General features: G+C 41.9%; 1 protein-coding gene across 4 annotated transcripts in view; it reads left to right on the top strand.

The window, feature by feature from the left end:
- Positions 1-13,059, top strand: part of LRRK1 (leucine rich repeat kinase 1) — a 161,037-nt gene that overhangs the window by 40,579 nt on the left and 107,399 nt on the right. For all 4 annotated transcript variants that reach the window (XM_010593871.3, XM_064296241.1, XM_023553070.2 and 1 more), the window contains exon 3: positions 8,619-8,782. In XM_010593871.3, the coding sequence (XP_010592173.1) occupies positions 8,619-8,782 (164 nt within the window). The remainder of the gene's footprint in view (positions 1-8,618; positions 8,783-13,059) is intronic.

Here is a 13,059-nt window from a genome sequence, read left to right as displayed (position 1 = left end):
GCTGAGAGGGCGGCGCCCCAGGAGGGACACCCCCTCCGCCGTGCTTTGGCCACGAGGACACTCAGAGGAGGATGGCGCAGGAAGGTCATTAGGCGGTGATGAGCAGGTCAGTAGCATTCTGAAGTTTAGCTCGGTGTGTTCTGCAGTGAACGGTGGGTTGATTTATCTTCACTTTCTTCTGCTGTACTGAGGGAGGGAGTGTGATCTTCCCACCCCTTATTGTAAATGTTTCTTGTATTCAGGCAAGTGCCAGTGAAAGGTCTGTCTTTTCTGGTATGTACAGAGAATACATACATTTTGAATCGACAAACAGTATTCGCCTTCCATCGAACATGTTTTCTTTTGTGGAAAATGAGGAAATTAAATATATATACCTGAGACCAACACTTAGAACGCACAGAGTTAAAACCCGTTTCATCTCCACTCGCCATTGTCCTGGATTTGTAGGCGGAAAAAACAGTAGAGAATTTTATTTCGGCTATTAGGTCAGGAGAGATGATATAAACATACTGTTCTAGAAGAAAAAAAGGAGCCCTGGTGGTGGTACAATGGGTTAAAGCGCTCGTCAGCTAACCAAAAAGTCGGTGGTTTGAACCTACCAGCCATTCTGAGGGAAAAGATGTAGCAGTCTTGAAAGCCCTATGGGGCAGTTCTACTCTGTCGTATAGGGTTGCTACGAATCAGAATCAACTTGATGGCTTGGTTTGGTTTGGGTTCTAGAAGAAAAGGTACAGATGTCTCCTTGGAACCTGAAGACAGAACAGACTCAAGGAATCAACAGTACAGGAAGAATCTTTCTTTAGATTTGCCTGAAGACTACAATGAACTGTTGGAGTAAGTGATAAGGTTTTCCAGGCAGGTGTTGCTCTCTAAGACTCATCAAGTTCTGTTTTGTGACAGCCTCAAAATACTAAACAGGGAGGATCATTTCTGTTAGAGTTTCTGTAGGCAGAGTAATTTGTTTTTCTAAAGCATGAATTATGGAAATGATATTTAGAGATTGAGTTATTGGTGACTAAAAACGTTTCTCCTAGAAATAGCTGAATATGTGAAACATGCAGCTTTTCTGTGAATATTCCTTTATAAATAGAATATTAAATTAAAAGTGATTATCCAGGACTAAATGGTGTTCTGGTTCTGCAAGTTTTAAAATATTTTACCTTTTTTTTTTAACCAAATACTTCTTCATATAATAAACCTTAATGTACCACGCAGCCCACATCTAGCACATTTAAAATCCAGGATAAAGTCGATGTTAACGTTTTTCACCAGCAAGGAATATATTCACTTATCTTCTCACACCTTACTGCAAATATTTCTTGTATTCCTGAAAACCTCCAAATGTGCTAAAACGGAACTGTAGCCCCCCTCAGAATTTTTATTTTCCCTCACGAGTTCCTACTTCTAACTGACTCTTTTAAAATCAAACAGGCAACATCAACCAAACCTTAAAAAAAAAAACCTTTCTTAGTTAAGTACTTAGTTAACCAGAGTAACTTCACATTGAAAGTCAGCAAAATGTCTGTCTGCGGTTTTATACGTATGTGTGTGTGCCTAAGTCAACACCCGTGGAAGCAGCAGTCAGGAGACCAAATGATGCACTGCATTAGGCAAATCTGCTGCAAAACCTCTATAAAGTATTCAAAAGCAAAGGTGTCACTTTGAGGACTAAGGTGTACCTGACCCAAGCTGGACAATGAGTAAGGAAGACCAAAGAACAATTGATGACTTTGAATTATGGTGTTGGCAAAGAATATTGCCAGAAGAACGAACCGGTCTGCCTTGGAAGAAGTACAGCTAGAATGCCCCTTAGGATTGAGGATGGTGAGACTTTGTCTCACAAGTATATTATCAGGACATGTTATCAGGAGTGACCAGTCCCTGGAGGACATCATACTTGGTAAGGAAGGGGGTCAGTGGAAAAGAGGAAGACCCTCAACAAGATGGATTGACACAGTAACTGTAACAATGGGCTCAAACATGGCAAAGATGTGAGGATGTTGTAGGACTGGGCAGTGTTTTGTTTTGCATAGGGTCACTGTGAGTTGGAACCAACTAGATGGCAGCTAACAACAACAACGCATATAAAACATTTAAGAAACACTTCCAAACCTCACATTGTTTTCATAAGCATCACAAAGTAGTGTGTGCATTTGTTATTGCAAACCATCGTATGTATTTAACTCAGATTTTTAATATAATAGGCTTTATGGCAGTCGGTCCTGAAGTTTGAGTTGTACATAAGTCAGACATTTGTAAGGGGTGGGGGAGACTGCCTGTACTATCGTTTCCCTACCGATGCTGACTATTTCTTTGGCGCGTTAGCGCTTTATTGAAATAGTCTAACTTTGGGGGAGTTTGATTTTTTTAATATGAATTCTAAACATGAATGAGGAAAATATTTACAGCTATGATGTTTTACTGTGTAACAGAATTATAGACAATGGTTGATGGATGGACACAACTAACTGGATAATCTCAAATAGTATGAATACATTCTCCTACATTTTAAGTTTAAATCAAAGGGCACCAATTCTCAATGCAGAACTGTAGTATCTTTCCTAGTAAGAAAAGCTACTGTGAAAGTTAAATATTGACCTCTAGGGAGAGGTATCTGATGGTGGGGAAGGGGAAGTTTCTGCCTTTTATATACTTCCATATTATTTACATTTTTTTCTCAATGAAAGTATGTACTTCTATTACTAGTAAAGGAGTCCTGGTGGCACAGTGGTTAAGTGGTTGGTTGCTAACCAAAAGGTTGTAGGTTCGAGCCCACCAGCCGCTCCATATGAGAAAAGACCTGGTGATCTGCTCCCATAAAGATTACAGCTTGGAAACCCTATGAGGCAGTTCCACTCTGTCCTATAGGAGTGCTACGAGTCGGAATCAACTCAAGGACAACGGGTTTGGTTTTTGGTTTGGTAATGCTGTCATTAACCCTTCCTCCATAATAACCGTTATAAGCATTTTGTTCTTTTTCTTTAAATTTAAATATATGTTAACTGCTTTGTCTATAATTTCAGGAAATTACATGAGGTTGGCAGATTAAATTAAATGCGTCTGCACTGATGTTTTTCCATCATGTACTTCTAACAATTTGATTGGACTAAACCCCCGCTGCCAGGGTCAGTGATGTAGACACTTGTTTCCGATGCAGGTTAAGAAACTCAGATTCAGCAATCAAAGCTGAAAAACGCGCAGCATCAACAAATATAAATAGAACTGGACAGATTCTTGACTCTTATATTTCAGTCTGTTATTACATCATTTACTCCATGTACATCGCAGTTTTTAAAAATAAATCTAAGCCCACCTTTGTAATTTCACACGTACCATATATAGTAGGGTCTACCTTCGCTATGTCATTTAATTTGGGTTTAAGGGTTTAACTGTTTTTATTTATGTTCCTAATGTGAATAGATTACTTGCTTCTACTCAGGTGCACGCGCGCATGCACACGCACACACGCACACACGCTTGCCTTTTCAAAGATGACTCTACTGGAATAAGGGAGATATTTATTTAATTCTGAAAGCTGAGTAGTGACATAAGTGCCCCTCCAATGGGCCACACTGCAGTTGTTCCTACCGCCTTCTCGCTCTGCTAATGGCTTGTCCCCCCTCCCACTGCTCTTAGATGTCTCAGGGTCTCTGCCAGTAAATAATGAATGGAGAGTATTAGTGTCTTTTGGGAAGGGAAGCTGCCTTACTCACACATATAACCACTTACACTAAGCTATTTTCTGATTTCTCTTTTCAAAAACACACAACCAAATGAGAATAATCTCCACTCAGGCAAGGCCAGCCTGCAGGAACGGAGCAGATTGTAATGATCATCCACTGACATGGATCTTCAGGACAGTTGCCTTTGAAATGGTAAAAGCCATGATGTAGCGTGAGTTATTAAGGGCCTTCTCTCTGTAAGCAGCTTGGCTCTGCCTTTTACAGAACAGGATTTTTCTGTACTGTTAGAGGAACTCACTCAGTGTGTCCTATGGCAGACCCTGCATTTGGGATATGATGTTATGAGTCACTTTCTCTTCTGATATTTTGTTATGAAACATTTCAAACATGAAGTTGAAAGAATTGAACCATGAACATCCGTGTACCCACTCCCTAGATTCTGTCGTCAACGTTTTCTAATATTGCCCTATCACGTTTCTATTCATCTGTCGCACCTCTATCCATACATCAATCCATCTTTTTTAATACGTTTCAGGTAAGTTGCAGACATCTGTACACTTCACCCCTAAATACTTTAGCATCCATATTATTGTCTAAGGTTCAATATTTTTTAGGTTTTTTTTTTTTATGATTGTTATTATTGTACTTTAGATGAAGCTTTACAGAACAAACTAGCTTCTAATTAAACAATAAGTACACATTGTTTTATGACATTGGTTACCAACCCCACGACATGTCAGCATTCTCCCTTCTCAACCATATGTTCCCTATTATCAGCTTTCCTGTCCCCTCCTGCCTTCTAGTTCTTGCCACTGGGCTCGTGTGCCCCTTTAGTCTTATTTTATGGGCCTGTCTAATCTTTGGCTAAAGGCTGAAACTCAGGAATGACTTCATAACTGAGCTAAAAGGGTATCCAGGGGCCATACTCTTGGGGTTTCTCCAGTCTCTGTCAGAGTAGTAAGTCTGGTCTTTTTTTGTGAGTTAGGATTTTGTTCTACATTTTCTCCAGCGTTGTCTGGGACCCTCTATTGTGATCCCTGTCAGAACAGTCAGTGGCGATAGCTGGGGACCATCTAGTTGTACTGGACTCTGTCTGGTACAGGCTCTAGTAGTTGTGATCTGCTAGTCCTTTGGACTAATCTTTCCCTTGTGTCTTTAATTTTCTTCATTCTCCATTGCTCCAGACGGGGTGAGACCAGTGGAGTTTCTTAGATAGCCACTCACTAGCTTTTAAGACCCCAGACTCTACTCACCAAAGTAGAATGTAGAACATTTTCTTTATAAACTGTGTTATGCCAGTTGAGCTAGATGTTCCCCTAGACCATGGTCCCTACAGCCCTCCAGCCCAGTAATTTGGTCCCTTGGGGAGTTTAAATGTGTCTGTGGAGCTTCCATGACCTTGCCTTGGACAAGTTGTGCTGGCATCCCCAGTATTGTGTACTGATTTTTTGCTTTTTAAGGTAAAGCTTATATAAAGTAAAATGCACAAATCTTAAATGAACTCTGATATGTTTTGATAAACGTATATATCTGTGTAATAAAAATGCCATCAAGATATAGAACCATTAACCCAGAAAGCTTCCTCAAGGCTCTTCTTGGTAATCCTCACTGTCTATCATTGCCTCCAGGAAGCACAGTTCTGATTTTTTTCACCATAGATTAGAACTTCATGTAAATAGAATCATCTTGGGGCAAGGTTTCTTCACACAGCATAATGTTTTTGAGATTCCTATTAGTCATTTCATGTATCAGTAGAATATTCCTTTTTAATTGCTGAGTAGCATTCCATTAGATACCACAATTTGTTTATCCAGTCTCCTGCTGATAGACACCTGGACTTTTTCAGGTTTACAAATATCATGAATAAAGTTGCTATGAACATTCTTGTGGTTTTTGTTATTGTTTTTTGTACGTAAGAACAGAATTTCTGGGTCATAGTGTAGGTATATGTTTGGTTTTGTAAGAAACTGCTCAACCTGTTTTCAAAGTGTTCGTGTTGTTTTACACCCTGACCAATAATGTCTGAGTATCCTGGTTGCTCCACATTCCCCCTGAGTATTGTCAGTCTTTTTTAAATTTTAGCCATTCTTGTGGAAATGTAATGGTGTCACACTGTCCTTTTAATCTACAGTTCCCTGATAGCTAATGATACTGAACCCTTTGTGTATCTTCCTTTTTGAAGCACCGTTTCAAATCCTTGCACATTTTTTAAAATTATTATTGAGTTGTAGGAGTTCTTTATATATTCTAGATGCCATTTCTTTTTGGATACATATTTTGCAAGTATTTTTCCTAGTTTATAAGTTTCCTATTTATTTCTTAATGGTGTACTTTGATGAGCAGAGTCCCATGATAAAGTCTAATTTAGCAGTTTTTCTTTTTATGGTTGTTGCTTTGTGTGTCTTATCTAAGAGATCTTTGCTTACTCTCAAGTCATAAAGATATTCTGTGTTTTCTTCTAGAAGCTTAATAGTTTCAGCTTTTATGTTTAGGTCCACAGTCCATCTCGAATTAATTTGTTAGATAGTGGGAAGGAGGGTTCAAGGTTTCCTTTTATTCAGTGTGGATATCCAGTTTTTCCATCACTGTTTGTTGAAAATATTTTGCTTTTCCCATTGTATTACTTTGGTACCTTTGTCAAAAATCAACTGGATATGTAAATGTGGATCTGTTTCTCAACTCTCTGTTCTCTTCGATTGATTTGTCTATGGCAGTACCATGCTGTTTTGATTACTATAGCTGTAGAGTAAGTCTTGAACATCTCTCTTCTTTTTCAAGGTTGCTTTGGATATTCTAGGTCCTTTAAATGTCCATATAAATTTGAGAATTAGATTGTCAATTTATACCAAAAGAAAAAAAAAAGCCTGTTGACATTATGATTGGGATTGCACTGACTCTATAGATTGAATTGGGGAAAACTGATCTTTTTACAATATTGCATCTTCTAACCCATGAACATGGGATGTCTTTTCATTTATATGGCTTTTCCTTAAATTTCTCTCAACATTGTTTTATAATTTTTAGTGTACGGGTGTTGTCCATCTTTCGTTAAATTTATTTCTAAATACATAATTTTTTCTGCTCTTGTAAATAAATTTACATTTTTTTAATTTTTCAAGTGTTAGCTGCTATTATATGATTCACTTTTGTGATACGCATATTTGGAAATCAGTCTTTCTCAGCATTTACTCTTTGTAAAAAGAAAGAAAGAAAGAAAGAAAAAGCCAAAGATTGTTTTATTCATCCATTCAAAGAAGCAGCAGAGAGATGGGGTGGGCTGAGCCCCTGTCTGAGAGCTGAGGGGCCACATTTCAATCCCAGGATGCCTCTTAGGCCGTGTGAACTTGGCCAAAAAAAAAAAAACAAAACAAAAGAACAAACCCATTGCGGTTGAGCTGATTCTGACTCATAGCGACCCTATAACACAGAGTTGAACTTCCTCATACAGTTTCCAAGGCTGTAAATCCTTATGGAGGCAGACTGCCATGTCTTTCTGGTAGGTTTGAACTTAACGACCTTTTGATTAGCAGCCGAGCACTTTAACCACTGTGCCACCAGGGCTCCTGTGGCCAAGAACGATAGAATTTCTTCCCTGTTTCTGCCATCACTCAACACTATCAGAATTTAACTCTTCATTCATTGCAGAGTTTTCTGTAATATCTATGGAGATAAAACTGGCTCACTAACACCTTGAATATACACACATACACACACACACAAGGTTTTACATATAATTTTAGGGTATTCAGGGGGCTTCTGAAGCCTGGAAAACCTGGTGGCATAGTGGTTAAGAGCTACGGCTGCTAACCAAAAGGTCAGCAGTTCGAATCCACCAGGCACTCCTTGGAAACCCTTGGGGGGCAGTTCTCCTCTGTCCTTTAGGGTCACTGTGAGTTGGAATCAGCCTGACAGGAACAGGTTTGGTTTTTGGTTCTGAAACCCGTTCATGAGCCTCTGGGTTCCACAGATGCCTAGTTGTGAACCGTGTTGTAGAGTGAGCTCCACGAGGGAGGGCTGCTTCCTTTGCTTTCGTGTCTCTGCGCCCAGCACAGTGCTGCCCAGTAGATGCCCTGCATGAAGGGCCCAGCAGTGCTGCATTGTGGCCTCCTGCCTGCTGGCCTTCCCTCCAGACAAGCACCAGGGGTTAGGTTGTCCTGGAGCACCCCTACCCTACCCCCGTCCCACGTGGGCCAGCGCCCACACTTAGTGGACAGGAGCACGTTCACAGCAAAGCCACGTTTCAGGTCACCTGTGATGTCAGAGCCGCTGGCACCCAGCGACACCTGTCCAGTCACACCAGAGGGCCAAAAGGATCCTGAGGCCCCGAGTTGCAGGGCATTGCCGAGATCATAAGGTGACACATTTGTGCAGTGGCAACTGTGGAACGAAGGCTGCCAGCTCAGCCTCATGCTCTTTGTGGTGTTTTCTAAGCAGAGAGAGGCTGGGGGAAGTGTATGGATTTCCACACCCCCGGAATCTGGCTTGCATGTCTTCTTCCACTCAGTGCCGTATTCCCCTGAGGGACTACAGCGGGACAGTTTATCCAAGCCCACTGCTATCCCACAGAAGCTCCTGCCACTCCATTGCTGTCACTGAGGTCAGCCTGGCAGGTCCCCACCAGGCGGCCATACCACCTGTCCTGTTGCTGCTCCAAGTGGCAGTCTTACTGAAGAGTCCTCCTGAGCTGTGCTTGGTGCTTGGTGCCCTCATAGACCTCAGAAATCACCTCTGGAGGAAACCCTGGAAGTGTCCCCAAGAAGTGCTACAGGCCCCTGGTCTGAGGGTGCTTGGTGGCAGTAGTATTGCAGGGTGACCCTGTTCTCTGCCTGCAGTTCCCAGGATCTCATCGTGGATGCCTGTCCCTCTGCCCCCTCTCCTGTCCTCACATGAGTGGTGCCAGCAGTGACAGGTGTCTCTCTATTTGCTCCCATGCAGGTGCCGGGGGCATGGGCAGCAAACCGTCCACGCCAGGTGGTGACTGCACAGTGCCGTCCCCCCAAACAGAGGGCATCTACACCGCCTACAAGCAGAACAACCCCAGCAGGGCCCGGGACCTGATCAGAGAGGCTTGTGACGAGAGCACATCCCAGCAGGAAAAGGTAGGCTGAGCACCATCCCCCAGGCTGTAATTGGGGGGCTCAGATGATTTTCTGGCTGTAGTCATAATTGTAATGAGGGTTTTTGATTGTGTTCTGGGAATACCTCACTTCACACGTAAACCACGGATAACTTCCTGTGGGTTGGCTTCGGCTTCATCTCAGCCCTCTTCACCTAAGCGGCCATTCGCCACCACCCTATTGGAGGCTTTGCGGGAGCAGGGAGGGGTGCTTAAATGTAAAGGCCAAATGCCAAACTGAAGGTTTAGCCTGCTGTACTCCTTTGCACTTTTCCATTGTAGAAATAGCACATGCTCAAAAAAAACGAATTTAGGAAATACGTAAAAAAAAAATCAACCATATTTCTGATATACCTAAACAACCCTGCTTAATAGTTTGATCTTTTTCCCTCCACCCTGCTGATCTGGGCTTATATTTGTTGTTGTTTTAATGTAGATGCAGTTATTTTGTGTACTATGTAGTTCTGCATATTGCTTTTTCTCACCTGATATTATATCAAGAGCTTTCTGTGTGATTTTAAATTCCCTGTAAACACTGCTTTCCATGGCTGCCTGTCATCCCATCTATTATAACAGATGCCGTTAATGACCCAGCCGCTCCCTTTGTTTGCGTATTTGGATTGTTTCTAACTTTAAGCTAATATAAATAATGCCGTATTGAATATTTCTGCATGATTCCTTTCTTAATCGTAGGGCTATTTTCTTAGCATAGCTTTGCAGGAATTGAGAATGTGGGTATGAACATTTGGAAAGTTAGAAAGACATGCCAAACTGGTTTTCAAAAAAGTTGTTCAGGTTAACCTCCCCACTGAGAATGCATGAAGGGCTAACGCCACATCCTTGCCCACGGGTGGAGTTATTATCGGATGTTATCATGAAAATACCTCTCGATGTTTTGTTTGCGTTGCATGGGTTAGCATGCAGGTTAACAGGTCTACACTGAGTCGTCGTTGTTGGCTGCCATCATATCAGCCCCCAACTCATGGCAACCCCATCCCTATGATCAGCTGGTTGCAGATTGAACCGTTGTGATCCTTAGGGTTTTCACTGGCTGATTTCAAGAGTAAATCTCCAGGCCTTTGTTCCTAGTCTGTCTTAGTCTGGAAGCTCTGCTGAAACCTGATCAGCATCATAGCAACATGCAAGCCTCCACCAACAGACAAGTGATGGCTGTGCATGAGAGGCATTGGACAAGAATCTCCAAACCTGAGTCTCTTGTGTGGGAGGTGAGAATTCTACCACAGAGCCACCAGTGACCCCCTTATTTCATTAATAGTTAAAAACCAAACGCATTGCCATCGAGTCGATTCCGACTCATAGCAACCCTATAGGACAGAGTAGAACTGCCCCATAGAGTTTCCAAGGAGTGCCTGGTGAATTCGAACTGCTGACCTTTTGGTTAGCAGCTGTAGCCCTTAACCACTACGCCACCAGGGTTTCCAATTAATAGTTAGAAATAGTAAATTTCCTAAACCTCCAGCCTGTTTTCAGAAGTGTCCAAAATTTCATTTTGGTAAGTATGACATGCCTTGAAAATTATTGTTGGGGAGGGCATTTTGGATTCCTCTGACTATGAGTTCAGAGAGCCACCCTTCTGTGTACAAGGAGAGCAGGTCAGAGCATTGGGCTCCTGGGGGATAGGGATTGGTGGCTCCAGCAGGGAGGGCCTATAGCCTGTGTTTCCTCTGTCCAGGTTAGTACAGTCTCCCCGGGCCGTGGTCTTATACCTGTGTGTCATGGGATGGTCACTTGCAAACTCTTTAGCATAGCTACCTCTGGTTGGCTGCCTTCTGTGAGCTGGGTTCTTAAAATACGAGCTCCCTTAATGCCTACCATGTTTTATTATCATCCCTGTTTTATTATAAGGGAACTGGGGCTCACTGCAGTGGAGGAACTTGTCCGTGGACTGGAAGATGGTGAGTGGCAAAGGAAGGATGCAAATCAGGGTTTACTTGGCATCCATGTCTATGACTGTTCAGTGGAGAGTCAGCTTGTCCCTGGACCTAGTTCCTGCCCTCTAGGAGCCCACAGTCTTGCTGAGGAGCAGGGACATGTATATATGTGTGGTGGGAGGGGGGGTACTTACAAATGCAAGATGGCTTTGGGGTAGTGAAAATAACCCAGATCTTGATTGTGGGGATGGTGACTGATTGTAGATATTGTCAAAACTCATCAAACTGAACCTAAAAAGGGCAAATTTACTCCTCTACCCATCTGTCAGTTTGTTCTACTGTGATGACCTTGTGTGTTGCTGTGATACTGGAAGCTATACCACCAGTATTTCAAATACCAGCAGGGTCACCCACGGTAGACAGGTTTCAGCAAAGCTTCCAGACTAAGACCGACTAGGAAGAAGGACCTAGAAATATACCTCTAAAAATCAGCCAGTAAAAACCTTATGGGTCACAACAGAACATTGCCTGACTCGCTTTGGACATCTCATCAGGAGGGAATCAATCACTAGAAGAGGGCATCATGTTTAGCAAAGTAGAGCCAGTAAGGGCAAGGGAGACCCTTGGTCAAGTGGATCAACACAGTGGCCACAACAATGACTCAAACATTCTGGCAATTGTGAGGATAATGTAGAACTAGACAGTATGTCGTTCTATTTTACATAAGACCACCATGAGTTGGAGTCGGTGGTTAATGTTGAGAATAACTTAACCTTTAGGACCTGTTTTTAGAAAAATCTCCAATATAACTTAAATTAACAAACTATTAATTTAAATTAAATTAAATTTCCTTCCAAGTTGATGGTGGGAAGATGGAGTAGCATATGTTTCCCTATTCTTCCTGCTAAGTACAGCTAAAAGCCCTGGACATTATATATAAAATAAACAAGATTCTGAAAGGTGGAGAGAAGAAGGCAGACCAGCTAAAGACCTTGGGACCCAAGGAAAAACACAGTGATGGGTTTTCTGGGTTTAGGATACTGTAAAATCTGGCCACTTGAAAACACCAACAAGTGTAGATTAAAAAAAAAAAAAAAAAGAAAGCCTACTCTCTCTAACTGAAGTACCAAGAAGAGGGATCCTTAGCAAGTTAGAAAGCTTTGACATAATCACCCTACCCCAGCCAAGCACCACAGAAAAATCTGTGGCCCATTCCTAGCCCACAGGCAAAGACTGACTAGACTTCCACCCTTCCACCCTTGCCAGACAGTAACAAAGGACCCCAACCTGCCCACAGAGATGATGTCAAAGAAAACCAGTGAGAAGCCATGATGTTCATTCCTGCTGGGTAGTAATGAGATTCCCTTCCCCCAAGGTGTCAGTGAAGAGCCTGGATTTCCTCACATTGCAATAGCAAGACCTCCTCCCCCTCCCAACTGAGTGATATCAGAGAATCCTAATGAGGAAACTGAAATCCCACCCCCAGTCAACAGTAACAAAGAGCCTCTCCCCACTGGATGTCAAAAGAGGCCTAATGGAGACCCTGGACTTCACCACCACCTGGCCACCACCTGGAAGTAACAAAGTGGCACCCCTGTTTACCCACCAGAGTAGAGTCAGGAGGTTTGCTAAAACTCAAGATTTAAATGAGATCCAGAATCTTATAATACCCAAAATGTCCAGGTTTCCAAAAAAAATCACTTGTCGTACAAAGAACCAGGAAGATCTCAAACCAAATGACAAATGTCATAATGTCAGTAATGAGATGACTTAGATATTAAAATTATTTGAAAAGAATCTTAATGCAGATATCATAAAAATGCTTCAGTGGGCATTTATGAACATGTTAAGGACAAATGAAAAAAAGAAAGTCTGAGCAAAAATACACTGACTCCTCATTTATCAACATGGTTAGTTTCCAAAGACCAGGAAAATGGAGGATGACCACATCAGATCATAAGATGCATAATAACTACATCATTACATAACTGCCAAATTACTTATTATATAACTGCCAGATTACATCATTACATAATTGCCAAACCACTGAGAATCATGGCCCAGACAAGTTGACACATAACCTTAATCATCACAGCCAGCATTACTCTCACCTTGCACCTCAGTGTTTGTTACTGCCAGACGTACATCATTAGTGTGCAAAATAGTCAGATGGTAGATTTTTTACTGTTGTTGTAAATGCGAAATATCATGTACCAAGACAGTCAATAAGTGAGGAAGAGGTATAGAAAGCCTGAGCCTAGAAATAGAAGATGTAGAGAAATACCAAATGGAAATTTTAGAACTAAAAAATACAATAATTGAAATTAAACAAACAAAAAACCCTTAATGGTTGGGCTCAACAGCAGAA

Source organism: Loxodonta africana, chromosome 13 (genome assembly GCF_030014295.1).
Source record: "Loxodonta africana isolate mLoxAfr1 chromosome 13, mLoxAfr1.hap2, whole genome shotgun sequence".
In the NCBI taxonomy this organism is placed as follows: Eukaryota; Metazoa; Chordata; class Mammalia; order Proboscidea; family Elephantidae; genus Loxodonta; species Loxodonta africana.
This window is presented reverse-complemented; position numbering and strand designations above follow the sequence as displayed.